General features: G+C 51.3%; 1 protein-coding gene across 2 annotated transcripts; it reads right to left on the bottom strand.

Moving 5' to 3' along the window:
* Positions 1–528: 528 nt before the first annotated feature.
* Positions 529–27,420, bottom strand: PLS3 (plastin 3). Of its 2 annotated transcripts, XM_083371963.1 has the most exons (17): positions 27,356–27,420; positions 10,702–10,789; positions 10,027–10,190; positions 9,046–9,175; positions 8,245–8,377; positions 8,043–8,124; positions 7,205–7,370; positions 6,036–6,178; positions 5,770–5,796; positions 5,486–5,581; positions 4,773–4,968; positions 4,345–4,423; positions 4,117–4,231; positions 3,633–3,766; positions 3,355–3,478; positions 2,562–2,686; positions 529–2,191 (listed from the first exon to the last, which is right to left on the bottom strand). In XM_083371963.1, exons 2-17 carry the CDS (start codon positions 10,766–10,768, stop codon positions 2,059–2,061), a joined length of 1,914 nt encoding a protein of 637 aa, XP_083228089.1. In that variant the 5' UTR covers positions 10,769–10,789; positions 27,356–27,420; the 3' UTR covers positions 529–2,058. The 2 variants fall into 2 exon arrangements, with proteins under 2 accessions (XP_083228089.1, XP_083228090.1); XM_083371964.1 differs by lacking the exon at positions 5,770–5,796.
* Between the last annotated feature and the right edge of the window lie 58 nt (positions 27,421–27,478).

Raw genomic sequence — 27,478 nt, 5'->3', positions numbered from 1 at the left:
TTTACTCATGTATAATTAACTCCCTTCTGCAATTTTGGACTTTACTGCTGGGGGACTTTTTTAATGTTCTTTACCCCTCCCACCCAATAGATAGGCTTCTGGTTTAGCTGTTGGGTGAATGGATCAGGGTTGAAGGCAAAACGTGTTGTCACAAGCCTGTCACTTAGTTAACTAATAAACGATTATTATGCAAACTAGCTTTGAATCTGGACAGCGGCGGACGTGAAGGGGTGGTGAGTTTATTCCCATTCCATTTATATCAGGGGTGTCCAACCTTGGTAAGGCTGCCTGGGAATTCAAGTCCCAGGACTTAAAGTTACCAAAGTTGGACACTCCCGATTTACATTCTTTTTAATAACTGAAGGATTTCAACCCATCAAATGACTGACAGGAACAGTTGGCTCTGGCCCACGGAAGAAGCAGGAGGATTCAATGGAGAGACATCCAAGACCCCCATTGTCAAAGCCAGGATTCCAAGCCAGAGCTGAATTTCAAAGAGGTTTGCGAAAAAAATCCAGATGACAGGTTTATGAACCATTTTTATTTCATTGTCAACTGCTTTGTCACCATAATCCAAGGCTGTGAATATGTAACAAGATGATCTCAGGGGTAGCTAACAGCTTGCTAAAGCCAGAATATACTTTGCTCCTATGGATAAAAGTCTTTTCTTTGGTGATAACATTTTCCTTTTATTTATAAAAAATAGTTTCTTTAATCTCGGCACGTTCTGTTCTTCAAGTTACTAGTCCCTGCCTTTTGCAGAATGGGCCCGGTCTCACCTGTGGCACCCTTCTCACACAGTTTATAACAAACAGCTCATGTCAACTTAAATATCTTATTTTTTTTCTTTTTTAAAAAATGGTTTACATGCAGTTTTTTGGGGAAAAAAACTTTAAAAAAGTATGTCTAGGCAAAATACAAAACAAACCAAGGCAACACATAAAAATTGCATCAATTCGGTTCTCCGGGTTCAGTTAAGCTGAGGCAAGGTGGTAACCTCTGAAGATGGTACCTTGCATAAAAATGAGCAACGTGAAAATAAAAAACTCGCACAAAGGAAAACCTGTTGTGCTTTTGTCGGAAAAGGGAAGCAACAACACTGTTGTGCTGTAAAGGCAAACCAGAGCAGCGCCAGAAGGCTGGAGGAAGACCGCGCTTGGCAAGTGCCCTTTCACCAGCCGTTCGAACTGCGCCCACCTGAACCCGACAGGGACGCCTCAAGGGGCAGCTGGGCACCAAATGCCACTTCCCAAAAGGGAAAACTCGCACTGAAATCAGAACCAAACCAAGTTTCTAGTCCTTCGGGAGGAGGCCTGAAAGTGAGAGACAGTTGGGGTCTCAGAAGCCGGAGGGGAGTCACCTAGGACCTCCAGGGGCACAGCTCCCTCTCTGTGGCCAAATCGTGAAGAACGGAGTGTGCCAAATTAGCTTCCAATGGCAGGATAAACGATTTAAAATAAGAGCCTTTATGCCATCTTGCCTAACTTGTATGATTTCTACTAAGTGGTTTTGTTTTCTTTCCTTTTAAGGTGTGGCTTAAAAATGTTGCTGCATTTGCACCCATGACCGAACAGCAGGTTAAATTAAAAAAACAAAACAAAAAAAGCTCAAGCCCATCTCAAACCCTTGAACCTCTAGAAACTTCTTCTTTTTACAGGAAACTTTCTTTCCTTTCCTTTATCTTTTCAGGACAGGAGAGTCAGACGGGAGCCTTAAGGCCAATCCCCTGACTGGCAACTCTCCCCAAAAGTGCCCCTCTGGACAAGGAAAGAAAACTTTGGTCGGTGTGCCGGCCACCGGCATGAGTGCGGATTGTTGTTCCCTTGGGCACTTGAGGAGATGCAACCTTGAAATTCCTGGGAGAGGGAAGGGGGAGGTGGGGAGGTGGCTGGACTGGTTCCCGTCCCCTCTCCGAGGCCTCTCCGGGTCTGGGTTGCCAAGCCCCACGGAGAGTCCTTCAGCCAAAGAGAGTCCACCTTTCTGGAAGCGGAGCAGAGCACTTCAGTCGGGCATCTGCGCTGGGGGTGGGGAGGAGGGCAGGCTGGGGGTCTTCGCTCTTTAAACGCGCTTCAGCCCTCGGCCCATCAGGCAGGCAAACACGGTCATCACCATCTTGGGCTTCACCTCCACCACGTCCTCCGGCAGGGCATAGACGCGGGCGCCGATCCTCCTGGCCATAGAGACAGCGTACCTGGAGAGAGGAAAGAGGGGCACGCTCATATTTGGCAAGGCCAGATTTACAAGGGATCTGCATGCACCCCAGCAGAGCTGGACCTGAACCCTGAGCCCAGCGACCTCCCGTGGGGATAGGTGGAGCAGGATGGGTTAACCTCCCCCAGAGCCCTGGCAAGGACATCCCCAGCACGGGGGTCCAACTGGCTTCCCTGGAGTTGAAAACAGGTGAGCCCAGCTCTTATGGCTTGCAAGCTGCAGCTAGCGATGGCTCAAGTCCTGGGCATGGCCACTGACCATGGCTTCCTCCACAACCTGGGATAAACCTGCTGCCTGAACCAGCCCTGCACCAGAGGGGGGCTAAAAGGCAACCAGGCCCGGTGTCTCACTTGGCATTGCTGTGCTTGTCTTCCTCGGAGAGATCGCCTGTCTTCACCAGCTCGTAGTTTATGCAGCCGGGCTGAATAGCATCAATTAAATCCACCACGGCCAGGCTGCTGCTGATACTTTTGTCCTGGAGAGAAAGATGGGGCTCACATCAATGAAAAGGGTGGACGCATCAGACGGACACCACCCTTTTTAGAGGGGGCGTGAGAACGCGGCGGAACCCAGTCGCTGGAGAAGATTGGTGTCAATTGGTGACGCCTCTGGCCCACTTGGAGCAGTGCTCAAATTTGTGGTGTTAAGAACTATGGATTTATAAGGTTTGTGCAAAGTACAACCAGCAAAGATACGGAACTTTTTCTGGTGGCGTCCAGGATAAATATTTTCAATAATTTATATATTTATTTTTTTTATATTGGGACTTATATGCCGCCCTATCTCCTGAAGGACTCAGGGTGGCTAACAACAATAAAATACAAATAAGATACAAATATTAAGAAGAGATTAAACTATAATGCCTGATTGCTTTGCTTTCCGGAAACAAGACAGCTATCCAGGAAAACTATTGTGGTAAAGGAGCAAAAACCCTTTAATTATTATTTTATTGCAAAAGTCCTTTGTTTTCAGATGCTCAGTAAACCTTCAAAAATTCAGCTGCTGGAATTGGGAGGACACTTTTGTAGGGTCTGCTCTAAGTAGCAACGTCTCTCCGTTTTCCCAATTCATCCAATCCACTTGTACTCCTGGTCACAAGTTGGCTTCTTTGTGGCAACAAGATCTCAAGAGATAGACACCCACCTTAAAGCTCTGGATAGAACTTGATTTCCCAGCTTCTTTCAAGGTCGTGTTCACCCAATTTACGATGATGTCATCATTTGCTTTCTGACCATCTCCGAGGTTCTCCAAAACATTCAGAGTGTATCTGGGCAAAGGAGACACAGCTACTCAGCACACAAAAGCCGGGAAAAGTCTCTAAGGGACCTGCTGGGTGTGGTTGAACCCCTAGAAATGTAGGTTTTTTGTGGAGAACATGAGCCTCCGATGACTTGGGTTAAGTGGCATGGGTGCAAGGGTACCTTCTCATCAGCTGCCACATTAGAGCCAGGGTGAGGGTCGGGTTCCCATCATTGAGATCCTGCCCGCCAATGCCAACCAACGAAAACTTGGCTTGATTCTTCCCTAGATCGACTGCGTAGTTGCAGTTTTCCAGCTGTTTGGTGAGACAGAAGGAAATTGGGGGAATGAGGGAGAGAGGGATCACAGTTAAATGTTCGGTGGGGCCAGGAAGCGGCCTTAGACGTTGGTGGTCTTCTTTGCATCCCCCCAGCTAGAAGACCGTGGCATTTGAAATGCCCCAAGCTGGTCTTTCCTATAAGCAAAGCGAGGGCTTTGGCCCTGAGGAGAGGCTCTCATTTCGTCTTTGGCCCAATCCTGTCTGGAGTGAGGCTTTCAGCTTTGGAGCAGCACCCAGAACTCCTTTCACAACTTGGGCTAAAGCAACAGGATTTCCCCGAACAGAACTGAAAACGGCTAGTTTAGAAACAACCAGGCTCCAAGCACCTTCTTCATGTTTGCCCCAAGTTTGGGGTACGGAGGTCTGTTGACTTTGTTCCAGTCAACAGGAACTTTGATCTTCTCGTAGAGCTGTAAGATCACCAGGGCATCTTGCAGGTCACTGAAAGAGAAAACAGAAATCTGCTCACTGAGACCTTCAGTCTTCAAAAAAGACCTGACGGATGGGATCCTGGTCGGGCCTCCTTCGGGCCTCTGAAAGAAAGCCAGACTTACGCGTAGAGATGGTTGACGTGAGGGCTTACGCCAAGAGAATTCATCCAGTTGCGGAATGTCCGCTCTTCACGGGTTTCACCTAAGATACAAAGAGTCGCTATTGAAGGAATCTGCATTTGCTTCTCGACAGACAGACGACATTATGGACACAAAACAAATGTTCTAAAAATGCTAAACCGAGAAAGAAACAGAAGAAATCTTCAGGACACAAAGATTCAAAGAGCAACCAAAAGACAGCATCCTTCCCTTCCCTTCCCTTCCCCTTTCCCTTTCCCTTTCCCTTTCCCTTTCCCTTTCCCTTCCTTCCTTCCTTCCTTCCTTCCTTCCTTCCTTCCTTCCTTCCTTCCTTCCTTCCTTCCTTCCTTCCTTCCTTCTCTTTCTCTCTCAGCCACCCTTCCATTAATCACACAGAAAGAAAAACCTCGCACCTTCCAGCAGCGTCCAGTCAATGTCTTGGTTCTCAGGCTTGGTGAGGGCTGGGTACTTGTTGAACAAGTTGGCCACGAAGGCCAAGTTCAGCTTAGGGTTGCCACTCACGACATCTGCTGGGGTGACAAACTGCCGGCAGCCCAGCCTGTCCGCTTGCTGGAGCATGCACTCGGCCCTCTTGAGGTCATCCTTCTCCTGCAGGGAAGGAATGGCACAGGGCTCTTGCTAATACTGCATTAGATGAAGCCGCTACCTTGGGGGGAATCTTTCCAAAGGTGGGTTCTGAGATCTGGAAGGCGGGGGGGGTCCACAGGAACCTGAAGATGGCAGTCATGATCAGGCTCTGAGGCAGCCATCTTGTTTCTTTGGATGTTCCCCCCCCCCGCCCCTTTGGGATGTTCTGCACAGAAGGAGTCCCCAGTGAAGAGAACCACCGTAGACTGGTGTGGCTCTCCTAAAGGTCTTCAAATAAACAAATTCAATGCAGTCTGAGAGTGAAAGTCAGCCGGGGGTCCCTGGTGCAGCCTTCCTAAGCACTGCTTGGTAGAGTGAATGCTTGAAACCAGAAGACGATGAGAGAATGTGGAAAGCATCCTCTAGTAACCACAAATGTTGGCCACAGACATCATCGAGTGGGAAATACGGCTTCTGCTGAGGGTTAGTGGAATAGTAGTTTCAAGGTTCCCAGCAGGCCACCAAGAACCCTACTCACATTGAAGCCTGACATGTTGATGTTGATCTGTGGCTCTCCCTCCTTCTGTCCTTTGGGGGAAATCTGGTTGAGGAGGTGGAAGTAGGCCCTGGAGTCCTGGAGGAGGCAGAATCAGACCAAGCGGATTAGAGCAGGGTCTCTCAACTTCAGCCCCCAGAATTCCCCAGCCAGCCTGAGACTGAGAAAGGCGGCATTAGAAGCAGGTGAGTTTTTTTCAGCCCAGTGTTATGAATCAACCCCATGCAATGTAGTACATTCATCAGAAGTAGGAAGGGTTCCTGTACCTTAACAGAGTTATGGAAGTCGGAGAGCTTGTAAAATCAAAAGAAAAAAAAAACCAAAGGAGAGAGAGAGGGAGAGAGAGAGTCCAGACAGCACAGGAGAGAAGAGAATTAAGGTTAAATGGACAATCATTTCCACTGAGGGAAGGCGAAGGATGCCAGTCCCTTCATCCAGAGCAAACTCCCTGGAGGAGTATTCAACTACGGGCTCCCTTCCCCAAATGAAAGACTTGCCTGGACAACCTCCCGCCGAGGCCTCCTGCCAATACCTTTATCTCGGAGCTGAAGTTGTTGATCTTGTGCCACCCGGCGCTCTCCAGGTGGAAGTTGGCCCATCGCAGGAGAAGCTCTTCCGGGGACAACTTCATCAGGTCCTCCAAAGTCTCTCCGTCACACAACAAGGCAGCCAGAGCTGAGAAGGGGAGAGAGGGAAGTCTCAGGCCTCCAATTCACGGTTCACCCTCCCCGGGGAACCCACTTCATTGGCCTCTTCAGCCCGCGTGCCCCGGGAGGTCACAGAGGCCTCCGTGACAAGGTCCCTTCCGTGGATCCCTACGAGGGCAACCCTGGCAGAGGGCGGGGCCGAGAGGGTGACTGGCCCGATGCCACCCCGTGGGTCTCTCTGGTCCCGGCCCAATTCTCTGACCAGGGAGGAAGTTGCCTCTCAAAACTATTCGGAGGAGCCAATTAAACACTAAATGGTTTATTAGGATTCTTTAGAAATTGCCTCTGCTAAATCTTAATCCTTAGATTTGATCTCTAACTTTATTTACAAGGGAAACAAATTAATAACTTTCAGGCTTTAGGTCCTTGGCAGGTATTTTTCTTTTTTTATTATTATGCTGGATTATGAAACCAAAAGAAGGTCAAATAAAGGTTTTAATTTATGAGAAGCAGTCTATTAGACGTGGCCAAGAGAGCCTGTGTCTATTCTGGTATTCTAAGAGGGTGGGAGCAAACCTCTCTGGCCAAAAGCTCAGCCTTTGGAAAACAAAATTTGTAATCCTATTCTTACCTAGAAAGAAATGAGACGCACTTCCGAACTAACGCATTTAGGAAATACTTTGGCTTAACTGAGGGTTAAATATCTATTTAGACCAGTGCTTTTCAATTTTGGCAACTTTATATGTGGACGTCAGCTCCCAGAATTCCTCATGCTGGCTAGGGAATTCTGGGGGTTGAAGTCCACACCTCTTAAAATTGCCAAGTTTGAAAAATACTAGTGTGGGCATTCTGCTGGCATGCCCCATTCCTTGCCCAGTTCAGCCCAGCTCCTTTACATGTTTATCCCATCCTTCAACTCTCCCCAGTCAAAGGCTAGTCCAACCGTGCTCCAACCCTTTCAGGGCCCTGGGCCACCAACCGTGGAAGCGGGCACCGTTACACAGACACTGGCATGAACAACCGCCCGGCAGAGGCCCAGGTGGGCTTCCCTCACCTTCATTTTTGCTGAGCTCAATATCTGCAAACAAGCCAATCTTGATAATCTGCCAGAGCAGGCCGAGAACCAGATGGGGCTTCCCTTCCCTTAAATCCTCTGCTCCAATGTTGACCACGTGGCACCCAATGGCGGAAGCAGAATTCAAAGCCAAGTTCAGGTTTTCCTGCAAACGAAGAAGTCTTTTAACAGGGAGTCGTCTGCAGTCCTCAGGCTATGAGATTCAGGTCAGTTCACGATGACGCCTACAGAGGCCATGAATCTTTCCCAACCCCCCACCCCAATGAGAGGCATCCGACCAATGCTTCTCCGAATCAAAATATTTAAAATTCCCTGCCTTGAAAACCTTGAATGGAGAGATAGCAAGTTGAAAACAAGAGAGAAAGGGGTAGCTTCCTCACTGCCAGAGCAAGATAGGGCTTGAATGCTGGTAACTGAACAAGGAAGGAAGAGAGGAGGGGAAAGGAAAAAGATGGAAAGGAAAGAGGAAGGAGGAAAGAGGAAAAGAAAGAGGGAGGGGGGGAGACAAGGCAGAAGAAGAGGAGAGGGGGGGATCTAATTGAAAAGCTCCTAGTAGTTTCTCCACTTGAATAGACGCCAAATGCAGCCTTGGTTCGTCTTCCTCTCTGAACGCAATTAATATTTACTGAGCAGCATCTCTTTTGTTGGGAAAGGTTCTGCTTTCAACGTCCAACAAAGAGACGGCACAAAAGCCTCTTTTAATAATTTAAACCAAACAAAAGCCATCTCCTCTCCAGGCCGCCCCCTTGGATAATGAACAAATCCACCATTATTTAAGCTGCATGGAGAGAAGACCTGGGAAACAACGGGCCCCCACCTGAATTATGAATGGGGTGAGCTTCTTCTTGTTGATGGCTCGTTCATCAATGGTGTCAGGAACAGAGAGGTTGATCATTTTACTACGAGGAAGCAAGAAGGAAAATGAACACCCGCCCGGGAACCCCTGGAGTTAGAGAGAACTGAGAATAGCCTCCCTCTTCACGGGGGCTTCTCCTGCCCACCATGGGCAGAGGACTCACCACAAGACGATCCCGTCCCCAACGGCTTTGAAGAGGTCGTCTGTGTTTGGATTCATGGGGATGACATGCTTGCAGTCCAGGTCGTTTTCCAAAGCTTTGTTGATCCAGTTCACAAAGGCGTATTTCTCTTCCTCTAAAGTAGGAAGAGGCTCTGAGATTAACACTCAAGTGACACCAGTGGGGAAACCCACCAACGCTGCAGCTCAAAGCCCCCAGTGGCATCTGGGAAGGCAGAGTGGGAGGGGGTGCATCAGTTTGCCAAGGCAAGAGGATAGATAGGAGACCCAGTGTCAGTTCTCCCCTTGATGTCGAAGGCTTGTGGTTGGCACTGCAATGCCACGTCCTCCATCTCACCCTTCTTGCCCCTTGGGCACCCCAGGATCAACAGTGCATGAACTTCAGATAGTCCTCAACTTATGAGCACAATTGAAACCAAAATGTTTTTTGGCCTGAAACCATTACAATTTTGAACCGTAGATCCATAAATGTTCATAAAGTGAGGACTACCTATATTAGAAAAATCCTGAGACAGACTTTCTCCCTGCTTTAGATCACCCAAGGACCAGAACTACAGACCTGATGGATATTAGGCTATTGGGTCTATCAAGGAAGGTGGAGAAAAAAACAAACAGGTTTAACCATTGGCACTTTGGCCTCCAAAGGCATCGCTGTGGTGGGGTCTACAGAAGAAGTTTGGGCAGCTGTGAGAACTTCAGGGCTGATGTCGGAAGGGCAGGAAAGGGCCCGTCTAGTCACAGGCCTGGCACGGCCGGGAGGGGAGATGAAGCTCACGGGCAGCACCTGAATACGAGTGTTGGGTGCCTTCGCTGGACAGCTCCGAAGTGCCCCCGATGGCGCAGATGCCTTCCTTCCGATTGATGGCCTTGCGGAAGGTCTTGGCAACGTCGCTGCTTTTCACTTCTTGGAAGAGCTGCAAGCAGAAATGCTCACTGTTACTTCATGGCCTTGAGGAAGTCTCTGAAGATGGATGGGATAAACCCCAAGAAGGTCTTGCTTCACAGTGGCCAAAGTCTACCTAGCCAGGATAACCCTGGGATACAACCCAGAATAAGTTCTGGGAGAGGAGGACCTGTGCAGCAGAAGAGTCCCACACCAATCCTGAAGACTCTTCTGAGAGACTTGGGGTGCCATGATAGCATCTTTCAACGTTTGAAGGGCTGCCACATAGAAGAGGGGGTCAACCCATTCTCTAAAGGGCAGGACAAGAAGTAATAGATGGACACTAATCAAGGAGACAACCAATCTACAGGGGAGGAAAATTTCCTGACAGCACAATTAAGCAGTGGACTGACTTGCCCCTAGAAGTTGTGGGGGCTCCTTCACTGGAGATGTTAAAGATTGGACAGCTATATGTCCGGGATGCAGTAAGGTCTGCCTTGGGCAGGGTCTTGGGCCAGAAGACATCCACAGGCCCTTACAACCCTGTTGTTCTTTTGGGCCTTTGGAGCAACTGCAACGGCTTCTGAGAAACCGGAGCCAGAGGTGGAACCTCTGAGACAGTCCTGCATTAACCCCCCATAACTTTCATTCTGAGGAACCGCCCAATTTACTGGCTCAATTGTCTCTGCTCTGCTGCTTTCAACATTGTTTTATCACTTTACACATTTTAGCTCTGCCCAGAAAACAGCTGCGATGGGTGGTAGAATAATGGGGTGAATAAATGCACGGATGGAGGACAGAAGGAAGGAGAGTTGGGTGGTCTCACAGGAAAAGCCGCAGTCCAGGGTTTGGGGGATCAGAACAAGATGGTTCCAGCCTTACGTAAACAAATTCTTCAAAGCTGATCTTTCCATCTTTGTTCTTGTCTCCGTCGATCATGAGTTTCTGAATGATCTCTCGGACTTTGTATCCCGGGAGGGGAAGGTTGGCTTCTTTGAAGAGTTCGTGCAGCTCATGGTCACAGATGAATCCGTTGCTGTTGAGATCTTGCAGGTGGAAGACAGAGACAGGTGGGAAAATCAGAGCAGGGACAAGGGGGGAGTCTGACCTCCAGCCCCCTCACTCCCGACTCCCCTACTGCAGGGCTCCCCAGCCTAGGCAACCTTTTAAGACTTGTGGGTTTCAACTTCCAGGAGTCAAAGTCCACAAGTCTTAAAGGTGTCGCGGCCGGAGACCCCTGCGCCACTGCAAGGCCAACGTCCAAAGTCACTGAGGGCTAGTGGCCCTCCCCTGCTCCACTCTGGGTCTTAAGAGCTGCTGGGGCTGAAAAGCCCAGGGATAAAGGCTCTAACGTTTCCTACAGAGAATCCGAACTGGGGCCCCCAAACAGGAAGCGTTACGACTTCTTTCTCCAAGTCGGAAGTTAAATAGGTGTAACCGGGGGAAAAGCAAGTGAAGGGTGAGAAAATGTTAATGACTGCAACAAACAGGTGTTCTGGGAAATGGGTCCAAGCTAAAGGCATCAGGCCTGGTGCTGGCAAGAACAGAACCACTTACCAACTTTGGAAAAAGCCTCCCTGAGTTCCTCTAGCTCATCTTTGGATATCTGTGTGACGTTGGCCATTTTTGTGCATTAACACACCACCTAAAAAGGAGCAGGAGGGAGAGAGACAGAAAATCAATAAATTAGGAACACAAGTCCATGTCCCATAAGATTCATCCATCCATCCACTGAGGCATCACAAGGGACTGATTCATTTTGCCAGGGCTGGGTTATTAGCTGGCTAAAGAGTTGCACCTCCCGTCTGGCGTGGAGAAATTATTGTGTTTTGAGGAAGGATTCTACGTTACAGTAAACCCCAAAGACGGAGAGGCACACCCCACAAAGCTTCCCACCCCTTTAAAAAAATCAAAGAAGGCACTCCAGACTCCTGATTTTTTCATAGAGTAAACCCTGAAATTCTTCAATGCTTTTTCTGGGGTCGCCATGTTTTTAAAATCCGCTCTGAAAGAGTCTCTCCTTCAGCTGCTTCACAATGGCTGAAAAGATCCATCCCTAACTCGGTCCCCTTCGCAAACTGGTTTATGCCTCCTGCTTTTCTGTCACCGAGGGACATGCAGGTCCCAAGCAAATAAAGAAATCCTGCAAATCACGTTCCCAAGGTCCTAGCAGACACTCCGTAGTCTGCACCTGGCTTTACTCTCCCCTTTCCCCCCACCCTCCCAGAAAGGGCTCCTGAGCACAGATGCAAACCGGCTGGGAGGGGGGGGTTGGATCGAGAACCGAAACTGAGCCAAGGCCAGACTAGGGTTTTGGGGGCTTAGCGGGGAGGTCTTCCAGAGGCTTTCCTACTGCTTTGGGATTAGTAACTATCCAGGATTAAAGCCAGCCACCCCCTTGGCAAAACAAGCGCCTCCTCCTGGGTCCTGGCCAGGCACACCTGGCTAAGCCACCTGGAGAAAACCTGGAGAAAACTCACAAACAGCGGGATGAAAACCAAACGTGGGGCGGAGGGTGTGTCTGTGGCCCTCTCTGGCCAGGGAAAAGGTGTTCAGAAAAACAGCCTCGACCAATAAGAGCCATCACGTGGGGGAAACCGCTGCCTGCCAGCAGGTTTGCTGGGAAGAGGCCCAGGGAACAGCCCCTCCCTGTTTGCAGCCCAGTTCCCCTCCCAGATGTTTTCCAGCTGCCAACGCTTGCAGCCCAGAGAATCCTTGGCTCCACCAGTAGGCTGGGTCTTCGACCTGAAGTTCCCTCCCTTTCTTGGGCAGGCAGGCTGATTCACCTCTGATCTGGAGCAATTCTGTTTTTCTGAGGGGCGGGGAATTTTCCTGTCCTAAGGCACATTTTCCTCTAGGTAAACAAGTGGGGGTGGGGGGGGTGAGAGTTGAACCATCTCCTACTTTCCTGCAGCAGCCCTCTGGAAGTCTGAAGGGATGATCCGTTTCCTTGTTTGCTAAATTCTCTCCATGCCAAAGATGCCGGTCGTCCCTGTTTTATAGCCCAGGCGTTGCACAACACTCCACGGCTCACGGACAGCTGTGGAATTATCCCATTTTAAAAGCCGCTGACTTTTAAAAGTCAGGCTGGCCCCAGACTTCAGTTTCGGGAAACGGAATAGAATTTGCCACTTACAAAAATGCAGGCCGTCGGTTGGTCCTGTGTTTTGCTGATGAGACGGTTATGTCTTTAAGCAGAGGAGGCCTTCATTCTCTAATTAGTTACCTGTTGCTTTTACGAGTAGGAGTAAACCCCGAGGTCAGGGAACGCCCAGGCGGGAGGACAAGCTGCAGGAAGTCGCCAGCTGCCATGACATCAGGCTGACTCAGGCTGAGCCCACTAAGAGCCACAGCAGAAGCTGCAGGAGACCCGGGACAAGGCCAACAGGCAGAGCCCCATTTCCACCTCCGGAAGGCAGAGGTTTTTCCTTCGGGGCTCTGGGATTTTGTACTCCAAGTAGGAGCATCGCTAGGAGAGGGCAGAGATTGTCCATCCTAGCCTCTTCTCTGCTTTGGGAAGCTTTCTGGGGGAGCTGCGATCTTTTATTGTAGGTCACAGAGCAGCATCAACATTTGAGGGCTCCTGAGTAGGGTCAGCTTCAATGGCCTTGAAAGGTCTCTCGTGAAGAAGGTCATTCTTCTGTCCTGGAAAGGAGCTGCCATGCATCTGCTTTTTGCAGAAATCGAAGAAAAAGTGAACGCTGAGGTCACATGGAAGTGAAGGAGAGTATCTAGCCTATGGTTTCCCAACCTTGGCCACTTGAAGATGGGTGGACTTCAGCTCCCAGAATTCCCCAGCCGGCATTGTGGCCAAGGTTGGGAAACAATCAATCAGTCAGAGCAAAGCTGGAAGGGACCTTGGAGGTCTTCTAGTCCAGCCCCCTGCTCAAGCAGGAGACCCTATGCCACTCCAGACAAGTGGCTGTCCAGTCTCTTCTTAAAGGCCTCCAGTGATGGAGCACCCACAACTTCTGAAGGCGAGCCGTTCTGCTGGTTGATTGTCCTCACTGTTAGGAAGTTTCTCCTTAATTCCAGGTTGCTTCTCTCCTGGATTAGTTTCCATCTGTTGCTTCTTGTCCTGCCTTCAGGTGCTTTGGAGAAGAGGTTGAACCCCCCCCCCCTCTTCTTTGATCTAGTCCAACAATTAAACCTCGATCTAGTCCAGCTCCCTGTTCAGGGAAGAAATTAATAATTGCAGCACCCAGACATCTCCAAACTACAGTGATGCCAACCAACTGCAAACGTCCCCACTGTCAGTGAAGGGAGAGGCCTCCCCTCTGGGGCACCACAAGACCCTGAGAAAAAGCCTCAGAGAGGCTCCACCCGAACATGCGTGAGATAGAACATATATCGGTGCTCTCCTGGATACAGTTTGCACACAACACCTGCCTTTTGCATACATCTTGCTAAAGAAATTCAAATTCATTTTTCTCCAAGTGCATCTTTTCCAAATGAATTTTCACAGACCGAAACAGCCACAGTGTAGGGATGAACTAAAATATTTTGAACTAGCTGCAGAGGCAAGACTTCGCTCTAAAGGAAGCATAATCAGAGTTTTCCAATGCTTCTTGGTCCTGGTGAGTGCCTGTCCTTGCCTATTTTAAATGTGCAACAGGCAAAATGGACATGGAGGAGGTGGGAGATGCGGACACGTGTTGCCAAACACAAAACTTTTCTAGAAATGATGTGTCTTCACCTCGGTTAATGCTCCTAACTTCTCCTCGGAAATTTGAGAAAAACAGTGAGGGAGCTACATTAGTGCTTTCTAAGACCAGCTCCAATGAGGGAGGGGTGACCCCAGTCCCTCCCCAATTCCAGGCTGGGAAGGAAACACCTGCTGCTCTTATCACACCAGGCAGGGAGACCTATCTGTGTGTTGGGGGGGGGTGTCTTACTGCCAACATACTTTAGCACAAAGCTCTCAGCACCTGGAAATGAAACGTAGACTTGCTTTGTGCATGGAAGGTCCTTTGCTAGCATGACAAACAGTTCTTTTTAAAAAAAAGTTTTGCAGAGGCGTCTAAGAAAGAAGTTATCCGTTTATTTCATGGGAACCTACAAGCCCTGCAGCTCCCCCCCCCTCCAGGGAGAAGTTAGCTCCTCTTTCAAATAATCGATCATTGACTATGAAATAACCAAATCTTTGGGGAGGTTAATCTCTTTTATTTTCCAACAGTGTAGCCACTGCCCAGATAACGCAACTCACGCCGGGCACCCGTATCGCAGAACTCTCACCAGCCTGTATTACCTGAAGTGCCTTCACCCTAGGAAAGCTTTAACCTTTTTGCATTCCTACCTGGAGAAGCAGCCGGTGTCCTTTAGACCTCCCTTCTTTGGGGGTTCTTCAGGGACATATTTTATGCATTTATTTTGCCTCCTCCAAAGGAGAAAATGCTCTTGGAAAACATCCCCAGCCCAGAGAGCTCGTTCAGCTGCTCAGAGGCCAGGCAGAAGCAGCCACAAGGACGTGAGATGGCCCAAATATTGCTGATTATAAAAGCGCATTCCGAAGGGAGGGGCAGGACGGTGGTGGCAGGGGAGGAGGATTTCCAACGTGCTGGCAAAGACATTCCTGGGAAGAACAGGAAAGCATCTACCCCCACCCCGCCTCGGCCATCTTTGCACAAGGCTGCATCTCCCACCTCCCCTTGTCTTGAGTGAGCCGGGGTCACTGTGGCCAGCCTGGCCAGCCTCTCCCTCCCCGTGTCTTGCTCCCAGACCTGAGGATGTTTGTTCCTGCCGGGCATCAGGTTACCGGCTTTAGAAGGAGAGGCACAAGAAGGGCTTTCGATTTGGCATTACATCATGGCCCGCACTGGATTCCTGCTGAAAACAATGACACACCTCTGGCAACAAGACACAAATTGCCCGTCATGCCAGTTAGGCAAGCAAGGCGCCTCTGCCATCTCTGGGTCAGGATTCCCGGGGCTCTCCGGGACCTTTCAAAGTTCAAGCCTCTCTGGATCTCTTTGATCCCCCAGGATTTCCAGCAGAGCAGCCTCCGAGCAGCTGCTGCAGCCTTTGCTCCATCGGCTGGGTGCCTCACAAGAAAAGCCCCGGCCAGATGTTTTTCCTTACCGGATACGATGACTCGCACTTCCATCTTAGACCTTCTCCAGATGTGCTACATGGCGGTTCCCATCAACTCCGCCCCGCTGCAGTGAGCAAATGGGCCACCTTCCCAAGGCTTTCAATGGGAAGCAAATCAGAACCGGCGCTCTTGGCCCAGTGAACCGTAAAGCGCCCCCCAAACTGAGCAAACTCTGCTGAACGCAAAGACTAAACAAAAATCCAAAAGGTCCTCTCTCTTTTTTCCCCCATTCATTTCCTCCATCCTGCTGTCAGGCAGGCAGACTGGCAGGAAACCCAAGGCGGAGAGGGAGGCAGAGGGAGGCAGAAGAAAAGTTAAGGGCACAGAAGAGAGGAAGGTTGGCAAGCTGAATCTCCCCCACCCCTTCCCCCCCCCCCCACACACACACACTGCAGCAGAGTTGAGCCAGGCTCGGACCGCAGCATGAAGCCCCCTTACCTCTACCGGTGGGACCCCGGAGGGAGCAGCTTCTCTCAGCCCAGCCCAGGCATGGGGGGGCCTCCCCCCACGCCCCGAACAAACGCAGGCTAAATCTGGGAGCCCAGCATTCTTCCCCAGCAAGCAAGTCCAAACATTTCCTGCCAGCACAGGAGGGTGTGCAGAGGGGAGGCCCCACTCTCTCTCGGCCCTCTTGGGCTGGAATCGTGCATTACACAGCAAAACTTGAACACTTGCGCACGCACATGCACACACAAACAACTACCGCCCGCCCTCCTCTCCTCGCCTGCCGCAGACAAATCATAGATCCAGCCTGCTGGGAGCAGGGTCAGCCTTCACAAAAGTGCTGCTGCTGCTGCTGAATGGACCGGAGATTGAGAGCAGCAAAGAGAAGGCGGGGGGGCTGCTTGGAAGCCACAGGCATCTCCCCCCCCCCCGGTGTCACTTGTGTGCATCTTCTGACACAAAGGCCTTTCTTTTCCACCCAGCAGCATTCCTTCTTCCAGACAGGAGTGGGGGTCCTGGCCCTGCCAACCCAATAGTGTGTGGATGGATGATTTCCCCCCCCCTGCAAGATTTCTCCAGAGGCTCCACGCTTAGGGCTTCCATCGGCCAGAGAAGCAGGTCCCCTTCGCCCAGCCCTGCCCAGCCCTGACCCAGAACTCAACTGCTGCTTCTCCACAAAGGGGAGACTCTTGCCCAGGTGCCTCGGGAGGGGGAGAGCGGGGCGTGAAAGACCGGGCCGGGAGCCAAGCAATGCGCACATCAAGCCCAACGGAGGGTCCAGCTTTTCTTCTGGCTCCAAGGCCTCCACCTGCCCCCCCCCGAAGGCCACATGTGGGGCTGAGGGCGTCCAGGCTCCTCTAAATCTGCCAGGGCTGACCTGAAAGCCCTTCGGGAGCCTCTCCCCTCCTGCCAATCTGCCAGAATTTAAGTCAGGTTTCCCAGCAAGAGAGTGGAAGAGACAGGACGACCATTTGGCTGAAACGCTGTAGGGCCTCCCGGCTGAGCAGTGGGCCATGGGCCAGGGGTAGAGGAGCCCTGTTTTAAAGAGTCGTCAGGGCTGACCCTGCTCGGTTTTTGGGGAATCAGGCAGCCCTTCTGCTCCTCGCAAGGCAGGGCGAGCGGAACATGCCTCCATCCTTTTGTCACAGAAGAGGCTCCAGCGCAAGAGCGAAGCATCGGCTGACTGAAGGCTTCGCTCTCCCCTGCAAGACCAGGCACGTCCCCATTGCTCTCGTTCCTGGTCTCTGCAGATCAGCACTCAGCAACTCCCCAAGCAGGAAGTGCTCTCAGGCGCTGCAGGACTCCGTTGCCTCCAGCCCAAGTCTGGGGGACGGCTGGGTTGCGGTCCAGCCACACGTTAGTCAGGAGCTCTTAGACCTTTCATGAGCATAGATGTCACAATGCCCGAATGATCATTATTTGATTTCCAACCAGGGAAAAAAGAGGAAAAGAGTTCTGCAGAGCGGGAGGCAACAACCTGCATCAGAAAAATAGGGAAGACTCAGTCCATTTCTCTCACATCCTGCCGATGTCACCCCTACTCTTAGAACTGCTGCTAGCACTAGTACTACCGCTTCCTCCTCCTCCTTCAGTCAAATCCCCGCCGAGCGCGGTTTAGCCTGGAAAGAGAAGCTACCTTCACAGCTCAAAGTTTTCCAAATAGGCAGATAATCCACCAGTTCATATCCTGCAATGGAGGCACCCAAGTGCTCTTGATCAAGACGGAGGCCTTCCATTGGGAAACGGTTCCTCAGTGAAACTGGGCAGGGCCTTGCTAAGGACGCGGGTTTCTCTGATGCTGAAATCGGGAGGAAGCGGCTTTTGCTTGGCACGGTGAGATCAGCTGCCCAGCTCCACACCCCGGAGGCCAAGGCAGCAGCCCATGGAAGGCCCGGCCGGAAGGCCACTGTGGGGGAACATCTCCTCTGAGAAAGGCGGAAAAAAGCCCAGAAGAAGCCAGCTCTGCCCCTGCGCAGAGGAAAGCCTGCAAAAATGAGGGGACGATAAACGGCACCAGGATTCCTAAAAAGAGGCCAGTTTGACCTACTTTTGCATCGCCTCCCAAGCCGCACCCTGGAGCAGGAGAAGCAGGAGAAGACGAGGCTGCCTGGCCCTCCCCTGTCACCGCCTGAACGTGCCTCGGCAGGCTTGGCCTCTCTGCCAGGGAGAAGAGCTGTTTGCTTTCCTGCGCTCCGTTCCCTGAAGAGCTACAGAGGAAGGCTGGGGGGGGGCAGCGCAGGGCTCTCCTCGGAAAGGGTGACACAGCAGTTTTGAATGGAGGAGAGGGCTGTGCAGCAGCAGCAGCAGCCCTGTTTTTCTCCACCTCTCCAACTCTGCAGGAAGACCAGCAGGGAGGGGTGGAAATACTGCAGGTTTTGGGCAGGGACAGGTGGTGTCCCAAATCCTCTTCTGAACCCTGCGTGGAGCCAAAGAGGGCTTATTCGTAAGGTCTCCTGGAAAGCAAACAGGGTGGCAGCCTCCAAAAAGCAATGAGAACGAGGACAGAAGAAGCTGGGAGCGGTAAGAACAGACCAAGGGAAACAAAATGCATTAAACTCGTTCATCTACAAGGATGGAAAGTAGCCAGTTCTACCACTCCTATTCCGCCAACATAAATGGATTTGTTCCTAAGCACCAAGACGTCGCAAGGGACCGGCTCAGGGTGCCTTGTCAGGAGCACGTCCCCCAAATAATTTAGAGCGCAGCCCCGCCGGCAATCAGGCCGCGACCACTTATGATTTTTGATCATCCAAGACCGGGATGAGCAGCCTTTTGGTGGCTCGGAAGAGGCGTTGATTCTACGGGGAGGAGTCCAACCAGGGTCAATGGTGCTGAGGAAGGCAGGACCATGCTCCTGTTTTAGCACATGTCTGCACGTTTCATTTTAAAATATTGTCGAGCTGGCGGTTAGGCCTTCCCGTGAAGTGCATGCAGTTCCCCCACTTTAGATGATGGGACACCGACCAAGGAGCCACGAGGTTGCTAGTCCTCCGTTACGTTGAGGGTTGGAGTCGAACTCCACCCTTGAAGCATCTGGCAGATCATCTCTCCATATCCCCATAGCTGCCCTGTCCTCTCCTTCCATCCATGGGATCGAAGCATAGGCGGAGCAGCCTCCCAGCCTTCTCCAACGTGGGCTGTTGAAGAAGCCGCTTCCCATCTTCGTGGCTGCTCTCCCAGGCTTGCCCACCCTTCGGAGGCACAGCAGTCATGCTAGAGACTCAGAGCTAAATTTAAACTTCGCCTCTCGCTTTGTGGAGTTTGGCAGCATCGGGAAATGAATGGGTCAAAGCTGATTATTATCGGCTCCAGGCAAGAAGTTGGTCTCCATTGTGCTCAGGTGATGCTTTCAGCCCTACAATTCTGAAATGCTCAGGATTGGTAAAAGCAGCTCTGCAAATCTTTCCCTTTTGGGTTAGAGCACTTTCTATGCCTTCTTTCTTGTCTTAATCGTATGCATCCTCATCATTATTCTGCTTTGCAAGGCTGGCTGGGGAATTCTGGGAGCTGAAGTCACCACAGTTGCCCACCAGCCCAGTCTGGACTAAACCACCCCGGAGCCTTTGGAATCCGGACACAGGAAAACAGAGCTCTGACCACTTCAGGTTGAGACAACGCAAGATGGAAGGAGGGAATGGAGCCCTTTTTCAAAAGGAAAACAAAACACTCCAGGCGGACAGAATTTGCCTCTCACTTTCTATGCTGGCAGCCAGGGACGGTGGGTCCTTCGTCTCCAGAGCGTTTCACCTACAGACTGAAAGGGGGCAGCCCGGATTCCTGGGAAGGAGACCAAATGCAGTTTCTCGTTTTTTTCCTCCGAATTTTATCTATAGCAACAGCACCTTTCCTAAGAAGAATATGATTTCTTTCAAGAGCAATGGATAAACCAAGATGCACCAGAACCAAAAGAGAGAAAATTCCAAGAATTCTCCCAAGTGGGATAAATCTCAAAAACTCCAGACAATCTCTAATCATTTCCCATCCCAAGCAGGGAGAATTGCTCCAGACTTTTTCAAAACAAAACATTTCTTTCCCCCAGAAGCTACCGGAGAGCATTTCTCTCTGAGCGTTGTTGGCTTGCAAGATGAACCAGACCCCCTTGGCAAGGGAGCCCCTTCGCTTCTGCAGCATTCCAGGCTCCCAGAGCCTGGACTTAACCTTGGGAGAAACTCCCCAAATTTATCTGCTGGCTGCTGCAGGAAAAAGAGGGCTGGCCAACCCACAGACGTGGCCTCCTTCCTTCCTTCCTTCCTTCCTCCTTCGGCCACTCTGCCCCCACACAAAGGCTCGGCGAGACAAAAGCAGAGAAGACGGGTGATGTTCACAGGCCATAGGTTTACCTGGCAGATCCTCCTGGAAGGGAGCCACAACCAGCCGGGTTCAGTGTGGGTTACCTGGCCTGGAAGAGGGTTGCCTTCTCTCTGCCCTGTTCCAAATTCTCTCCCGGTATGGAAATGAGATGTAAACATCTCCTTCTGTTAGAGGGAAGGATGTTATTTTTCCTACAACCCCCATCTGGGTGTGCCTCAGACTCCAGTGAGGCCAAAATAACCATTATGTTGCCCAAAGACTGAAGTCTGGCGACCTTTATTTATAGATCCACCCCGCGGATATTTAGGGAAAATGACCTCATAGCTTTGGGGGTTTTAAAATACAGTAACACATCCAGGACTACAATAAGAAGTCCATTGGCTTTCCACACAGGACAGACAGGTCTTGAACTGGCAGGCCGTTTGGGGGGGGGGTGTTATCTTGGGGGCTGCCCCACCCAAAGTTGCTAGTCTTATACACGTCCCCTTTCAAAACAGAGCAAAACCGGGCCTTCTCCCAACTGAACCCGTGTTTAATGTACAGGTACGGAAGGTTTGAAAGGCAAAGAGGGCGAGAGTCCCATCTCAATTCCGTCTCAGAGCAACCTTTAGATCCCTTCTCAGACCAAGCTAGCCAAACGGACGGGGCCATCGGCGGATTCTACACACGGAGCTGGAAGGGGAGGGAAAGGACCGCTTCTTCTGAAAAGCGTCATCGTCCACAGAAAGGGGATTAAACACCGTTTGTGCGTGACCCAGACAGACCAGCCATTGTTAATGCAGCTGATGTCCTTCTGGATCAGTCAGCTCTAGATTCACCTGCATAAAAATGACAACAGCCATAATCCTTCCTACTTGCTTCTGGGGAAAATCATCTTTTATAGGCCAATCGTCTTGCCTATCAAATGCTACTTATTTTGCGAAGCATCGAGCTTTTAGGGAAGCCTATCAGGGAGGCCGGACTGCATCTCCCGGTTTTGACCGTTTTGACTGAAGCGGACGGGGAGTGCTGCAACCTGCCTGGGAAACTCCAGGGGAGGAAGGCGCTGGAGAGGCCCAGCCTTGGGCAGGATCCTTGCCCCGGCGCTTGGTGGCCTCTTGAGGAGTTTTTCAGCTGCCTGAAGAGTCACTTCCCAGAATGAGCTCAGCATTTATGCATTTTGAGAAAGGAATGCAAGCAGGAAGCCAGATCAAAGGTGGAGGTCATGTCTGGAATCACAGCAAAATGGGTTTCTGGCCAAGACATTAAAGGCAGCAGCCAAGGCAGGGGAGAAGAGGCCTCCTCCCTCCCAGGTGGGCCTAAGTGAGGACTCTGACTCTTCCAGAAGGCCCCAGAGCGCTACGTCCCCCAAGGCTGCCCACAGAGGCTTGCAGGGCTCCCTCGGCCCTGGGGCAGTCAAGGGAGACCCAGAAAAACATCTGCCAGCGCAGAGCAGCTGCAGGCCCATCCTCGCAGGCTGCTTGGGATTGTTGGGGGCCACTAGAAGTTGGTCTCTGGTGAAAGCAGCCGAATCGAGCGACTTAGTTGTTCTTTCTTAAAAAGGGCAAGAATGCACACGCCGCTCTTTCAAAGGTCGCAGAACCTGGATTTTTCTCATCTTAAGCACAGGACTGGGACAGGTTTGTTTTGATAGGAAAGGAAGGAAAGAATGGATAAAAAGTAGCAAAATGAAGCTTCCATGTAAGGATGGAAAGAAAAAAAAGTGCTACTTTGTGGATAGAAAATATCCATTTTGCTTCTATATAGAAGCAACATTTCTTTTTTGGATACTTTTTAGCATTCTGAATTGGTAACTCTGATTTTCCTTTTTTACTTGTCATTGATTCTGTTTGTTATCTATGCTTCTCTTCATGTGTTTATACGGTTTTATTATGATGTTATAAGCCACCCAGAGCCACTTAGGTGAGGAAGGCAGCACAGAAATTTAATGAATAAAATAAATATGTTTCTCAACTTTGTACATTTTGAGTTACTACATTAAGTGTCCAGTGCAACCAAGAGGCATGTGGCTGTTCTCTTTTGCACACGTGTGTTCACAGCAGCTGTTCACAACATTTGTTGTAGGGAAAAGAGAGACTTTTGCTCTGCTCTGAACACTTGTTGCAAGCTTGCGGGGTGAAAGGTCAGCTTCTTGTCCACCACAAAATCTTCGGGGCATCTTTCCTACCCTGTAGGGATGAGGCTTAAAAAGAACCTGTCTCGACAACTGCTGTTGGGTGCTAATATTCCCGGACAAGGCTGGGGGGGGGAGTGTTGGGACAGATGCAGAGCAAAGCTCCTGACAATAAATTCCACCGAGCCAGGCTTTTGGTTTCAAACACACTCCACTGAAAATAATAAAGAAAGTGGGCATATTCAGGAAGGACTTTAATTTGTATTACAGCGGAGAGAACAATGCAGGCAGACACATCTATATAGCTGCAGACTCCTGAGTGTGGTTTCTTGCAAAATTCAGCCCTTATCACTGTGTCACACCTGCAAGCTGCCCATTCAGAGGAATAACTGCCTTCCAAATCTGGTGAAGCTGAGAGCCCGCCTTGCCTAAAACCGCCTTATAATTTTGAATCGAGTGCCAGTTTTGAACAATTCAAGCCACTGAGTTCCCCAGAGCAAAGCTCCTACAATTTCAGAAAGAAGTTCAGAGTCTATATTTATGATCAGTGCATAGCAAAAATATTAAAAGCAAACATGCCCGTCCATAAAACAGAGCTGGGTCATATTTGCATAACTGGAGGGCACTCTCTCCCATCGTTTGCATCAAGCAGTGCTTGTGGCCTGGTCAGCTGACTACCATGTTCACATCCTGCCCCCCCCCCCAGTTCTGCCAGCTGCTACAGCCATTAGCTCTGGCAGACTTGCCCTGTCAAGAGACAGGAAGGGAGGCTGGAAGAAACGCAGCTTCGCCTCCTTTGTCAGGAACCCTTCGGCCCTTGCAAAGCAGTCAAAGCACCAGTTAAAATGTATGACAAGCACACGTTCTACACACTGCCATGAACTCCATCACAACTGCCGTTTAAGTCAAGGAAAGAGGAAGATTATCTATCATCTATTGGTATCCTGCTGGCTTCCCATAGTCAAAGCAGAGGAGCCCTAATATCCAGTGGGTGAAATATGAGAGGTAACAGGAAATGCAGAACGTCTGCACCAGAAGGAGAATTAAAATGGGTTGCAAAAACATGCTTGAGATGATGCCGTTGCATTAACGGCAAAGTAAGTGGGGGCTTTTTTGTGGCTACCAGCTGGCAAATGTAGCATCAAGCATACATTTGCCTGCTTACCATCTCCTGAAACCAGCCCTTCCCCAGATTGGCTGGACTACAACTCCCATCAATAGAGGCAGGGGGGAAGGAAGTTTTCTTCTTGGCTTCACATCCTTCTCCAGAGTGGAGAAGTCAAAAATAAATCCATGTTGTTGTGCATCTCGATTAGCCCTAACAAGGACATTATCCAGGTGGCCGGTGAATGAGCAGACACACCTCCAATAGCAAGTCATAAGAGAGATGTGACCAAGGAATACGTGATTTGAGAGATGGAGGATAGCTAAGACCACTCATACTAAAAATAACCCACCCTGTGGTATTTTCAGAGGCTCTCCTAAAACATCTGCAAGATAAGACTCAGCCTTAACTGCATTTCTAACTTCCCCAAATATTCCACATCTGCTTTACATCAACAAAGAATGAGGAACTATATAAAAATAAAGTATCTTTGCTAGGACAATGTTCCAATAACCACAAGACAGAAGAAGTCCCAGCAAGTCCATTCCATCAGCTTGACATACCAAGTCAGAAGTAATTCTGGCAAATAAGCATTTTTTACCACCATGTTTCCAAAAACACAGATACAGCAATATGCAGATAATAAAGTAAGCAAAATGATTTGTCTCTGAGCTGTCTGCAATCTCCCACAAGTTTTCTGGAAGTAAATCCCACTGAATTTAAGAACTCTTACTCATGAGTAATATACAGGACTGCACCGAGAGATTTCCAGCAGAAGAAAAGGTGGTCAGCAGGAAAGGGCAGAGAAATAACCCTGAACTGAGGAGGGAGGAAGGCTTTCCAAAGAGCAAGGGAGGGGATGGGCGGGCAGCGCAGGGCAAGGAAGTCTCCTGCAAGATGCTTCTCCAGATGGTGGCAGCAGAAAGTCTCCTTAGAGAGCGTGCAACGGAACCCAACTGCAATTCAACATTTGCAGCATAATTTTAAACCCCTCGATCATGTGTCCCATCCCACTCACAGCTAGCTAACATTTTTTAATCAGGTGCAAAATCATTAAACTTTCCTCCAGATTAGATTTTCCAGGGGGTCGTCACGGGCATTTTTCTGTTACGCAAATGAATTCAGCCACAACGTTCACCCAGAATTTGTTTTGGCCCCTGACATTCTCAGAAATACACCTTAACAACCAAGATTCTCTCTAAAGTCATACACACATCAAGCCACATCAGGGTTTGCTGAATAAGCCAACAGTGGCTAAGCTCATGCATAACCGTAAGCCAAAGGGTGCAAACTATACGGCTGGGGTCACCCACAGTTCAGATGGAGAGGGAAGCTCACCTCTGATGCCCAAATTCTGCCACCACGGTCCCTCCCAAAGTCTTCCTCCACTGAGGGTAACTTTGCCGCGCTTGTTGGCAGGTAAAACCCATTACTGGAAGATCAGTGACAGTTCCTCCAGCACAATCCGTAGCTTGTTTAGGTGACAGCAATTCTCAACCTTCCCCCAGAAACTCCTGGGTGCCCAGGATGCTTTTCTGAAGGCCGAAGGCCCTTTTTACTTCACCCAAAAGTTCTAACATTCAGCAGGTTTTCTCTGTTCCCCAAGTCTCCCAAAACCAGGTCTGCAAGAGGAGAGCCAAAGCTAGCCAAAGTTCAGGAGGACTGGCAGCCCCGTGGCAGGCTAATTTTATTAAAAGGCAGAACTTTCATGAGAGTTTGTTTTAATGAAGTGGTTAGTCTGCCACGGGGCTGCCAGAGTCCTCTTCATTCCAAAAGCGGACTCTGTGTGTGTTCCAAGTCTCTTAGCCTTTTCCTTGACTGGTCATCATTCCCAGCCTCCCGGGGTGTCAGGCTAAGCTCCCATTATCCCCAACCGGTTGGCAGGATTGCCCTTGTAGTCTAGCCCATCTGGAGTCGGATCAATATGGCTCTCTTTATTTAAAAAACAAAAAACAGTCATCCAAATCCCTTTTTAAAAAATGTCCTCTGCTTTGTTTCTCGCGCCTAGCTCCCCCTAACAAAGCTGCTTCAAGAAGGTAAATTCTGAGGCGCCTCTTGTATTGAACAGCTTTTTTTATCCACAGAAAAGAATAAAAACAGGAAGCCCCGTTTGGGGCAATACCCTCACATTCCACAGGGATTACGCAATATATTAGCGTAGTTTGCTCAGGCCACTCGGCCCTGCTTGCTTTGGGAGTTATCGATAATATTTTTAGGAAGCAACATCTTAAAGCAAGAGTAAAACCAGAAATCAAGTTTCTGAAGTTGAATTTGCTCTCTACTAAAGGCTTTGGTTTGGGGGCCAGGATGCAGCTTGGCTGCAGCTGTGTCTCAGGAGCCAAAGTGGTCCTAAACCCCCCCCCCCGCGCTCCTTGATGCTTTGGCTCTGAGGCTGAAGCTCACAGGGTCTCTGAAACTCTGCAAGGTTTGAGATTTGACAGGAAAATGTAAGCAGGCGCGGAGCCAAAAAGAGAGGAGAGAAATGGTTTGTAAGCTGCCCAGAGTCATAGATGCGAGATGGCAGTTATATAAATTGGAATCGTAAAGAAATGAAAGGAGAAGTACTGGAGAAGTATCATGTGCAGAAGTGCCGGCATTTGACCCAAGTGCTCAGGGCCACCTTCCCTGCTTCTTGGCACATCAAATGTGCCCGGGGTGCCTGCCTTTCCCACGGTGTTCCCCTCTCTGCTGCCCCCAGCAGCCCTTCCCCCTCCTCTGGAGGAGAATGACACTCTTATCTTGCCAGGCTCAAGGGTGGGTCTACGGGAGGGCTTGACCTGAGAAACTTCAGCCTGAATCAGCCCATTGAAGAAGATGCCCCGGGGACCAGAGGGGACGTCTCCCCCTCCCCTTCAGCCCTGACCCTTGAACTAGAATTCCAGCCTCAGAAAGGAGGGGATTCATCAGAGCAGCGATTCTCAACCTCAGCAACCGTGAGACATGTGGGCTTCAGTTCCCAGAATTCCCCAGCTAACTAGCAGATATCCAGGCTGACAGCCAGAAGAATGGAGCCCTGGTGGGGACAAGCCCCCAAGAAGGACTCCTGCGACCCCCATCTTTCCTCTAGCTAGGCTGGCCCACTTCCCCACAAGCTAGAGCTCAGGGGGTTCTGCAGAAATCCCAGCAAAGAGCCCCCAACTTTGAGGGCTGCTTCAGGAGCCCTGGGGAGCCCTGGGCTGTCGGGGTGCAGGAGAGAGAGAGGGGGGGAGGGGCCGCCCTTTAGATGCCAGGCCGAGACCTGCAAGGAGATTCATTTCGGTTGCCTTCACCACCTCCGGATGACGGCCGCACCGGAAACCGGAGAGGCAGAGACGCTGGCATCCTTGGCCAAGCCTCAGAGGCGGCTCTGGGGCGACTCCTTCGGCTGCCGGGAAGCCAAGGGCGGGAGGGGAGGGGAGGGGGGGAAGCCAAGCGGGTTTGCCCCGATGGGCAGCCCGGACTGGCCGCCGCGCGGGGCCTCAGCCGAGGAGGGACCGGCGGCTCCTCGTGCCCAGCGCCGGGTGGGGCCGGGGGAGCCACGTGCAGAGGCCTGGCCGACCTGGGGAGCCCGCTGCCTGCGGACCCCGTCCCGCCCGCCCAGGGGGGGCAAAGGCTTCCGAAGCGGGACGCCGAGCCCTCCGCCAGCCCTCGCGAAGGTCCGCGAAAAGCCGCTTCGAGCGCCGGTGAGGAGCCGGCAACCCCGTTCAGAACTTCCCGGCTGCCCAGCCGACTTTTCTCCGGGAGCCGCGGGGACGATCGGCCGCTCCGGCCACTGCCAGGACCGGCCGGGCCGAGGAGAGGCGCAGAGAGGCCGGGGGAGGGGAGGGGGCGCCGGGCGGGCCTCCTCTGGCTCGCCAGCCTCCCCCCCACGCCCAGCTCGCGCGCCTCGCCGCCCGTCCGCAGCGCCGGGAAGCCCCCGGCTCCGCTTCCCCGGCCGCCCCTGGGCGCGGCGCCACCCGGGCCTCTGCCTGCGAGGGGGCCGCGAGTCCAGGGGCGGCCGAGGTAGACTGTCCCTCGCGCTGGAGGCTTCCGAGAGCCGCGCCCCGCTCCCGTCGGAGCCCTCGGGCTGAGCCGGGACCGGCGGGCTCCCCTCCGGATCTCCCGCTCGGACCGCCCGCGGCCGCGGCTCGCCCCGCCGGAGCCCCCCGCCCGCCGCTGCGCCACTCACGGCTCGGCCGCTCCGCCCTCCGGCTGCTCGCCCGCTGCTCGCCCGCCGCGGCTCTCCGCTCCGGCTGGCACCGCCGCCGCCCCGCCCTCGCCCCCCGCCCCGCCCCGCCCGCCCGCCCGCCCG

This window comes from Vipera ursinii (assembly GCF_947247035.1).
Source record: "Vipera ursinii genome assembly, chromosome: 12".
NCBI classification, from domain to species: domain Eukaryota; kingdom Metazoa; phylum Chordata; class Lepidosauria; order Squamata; family Viperidae; genus Vipera; species Vipera ursinii.
The sequence above is the reverse complement of the archived record's forward strand: the minus strand, read 5'-3'. Positions and strand labels throughout refer to the sequence as shown.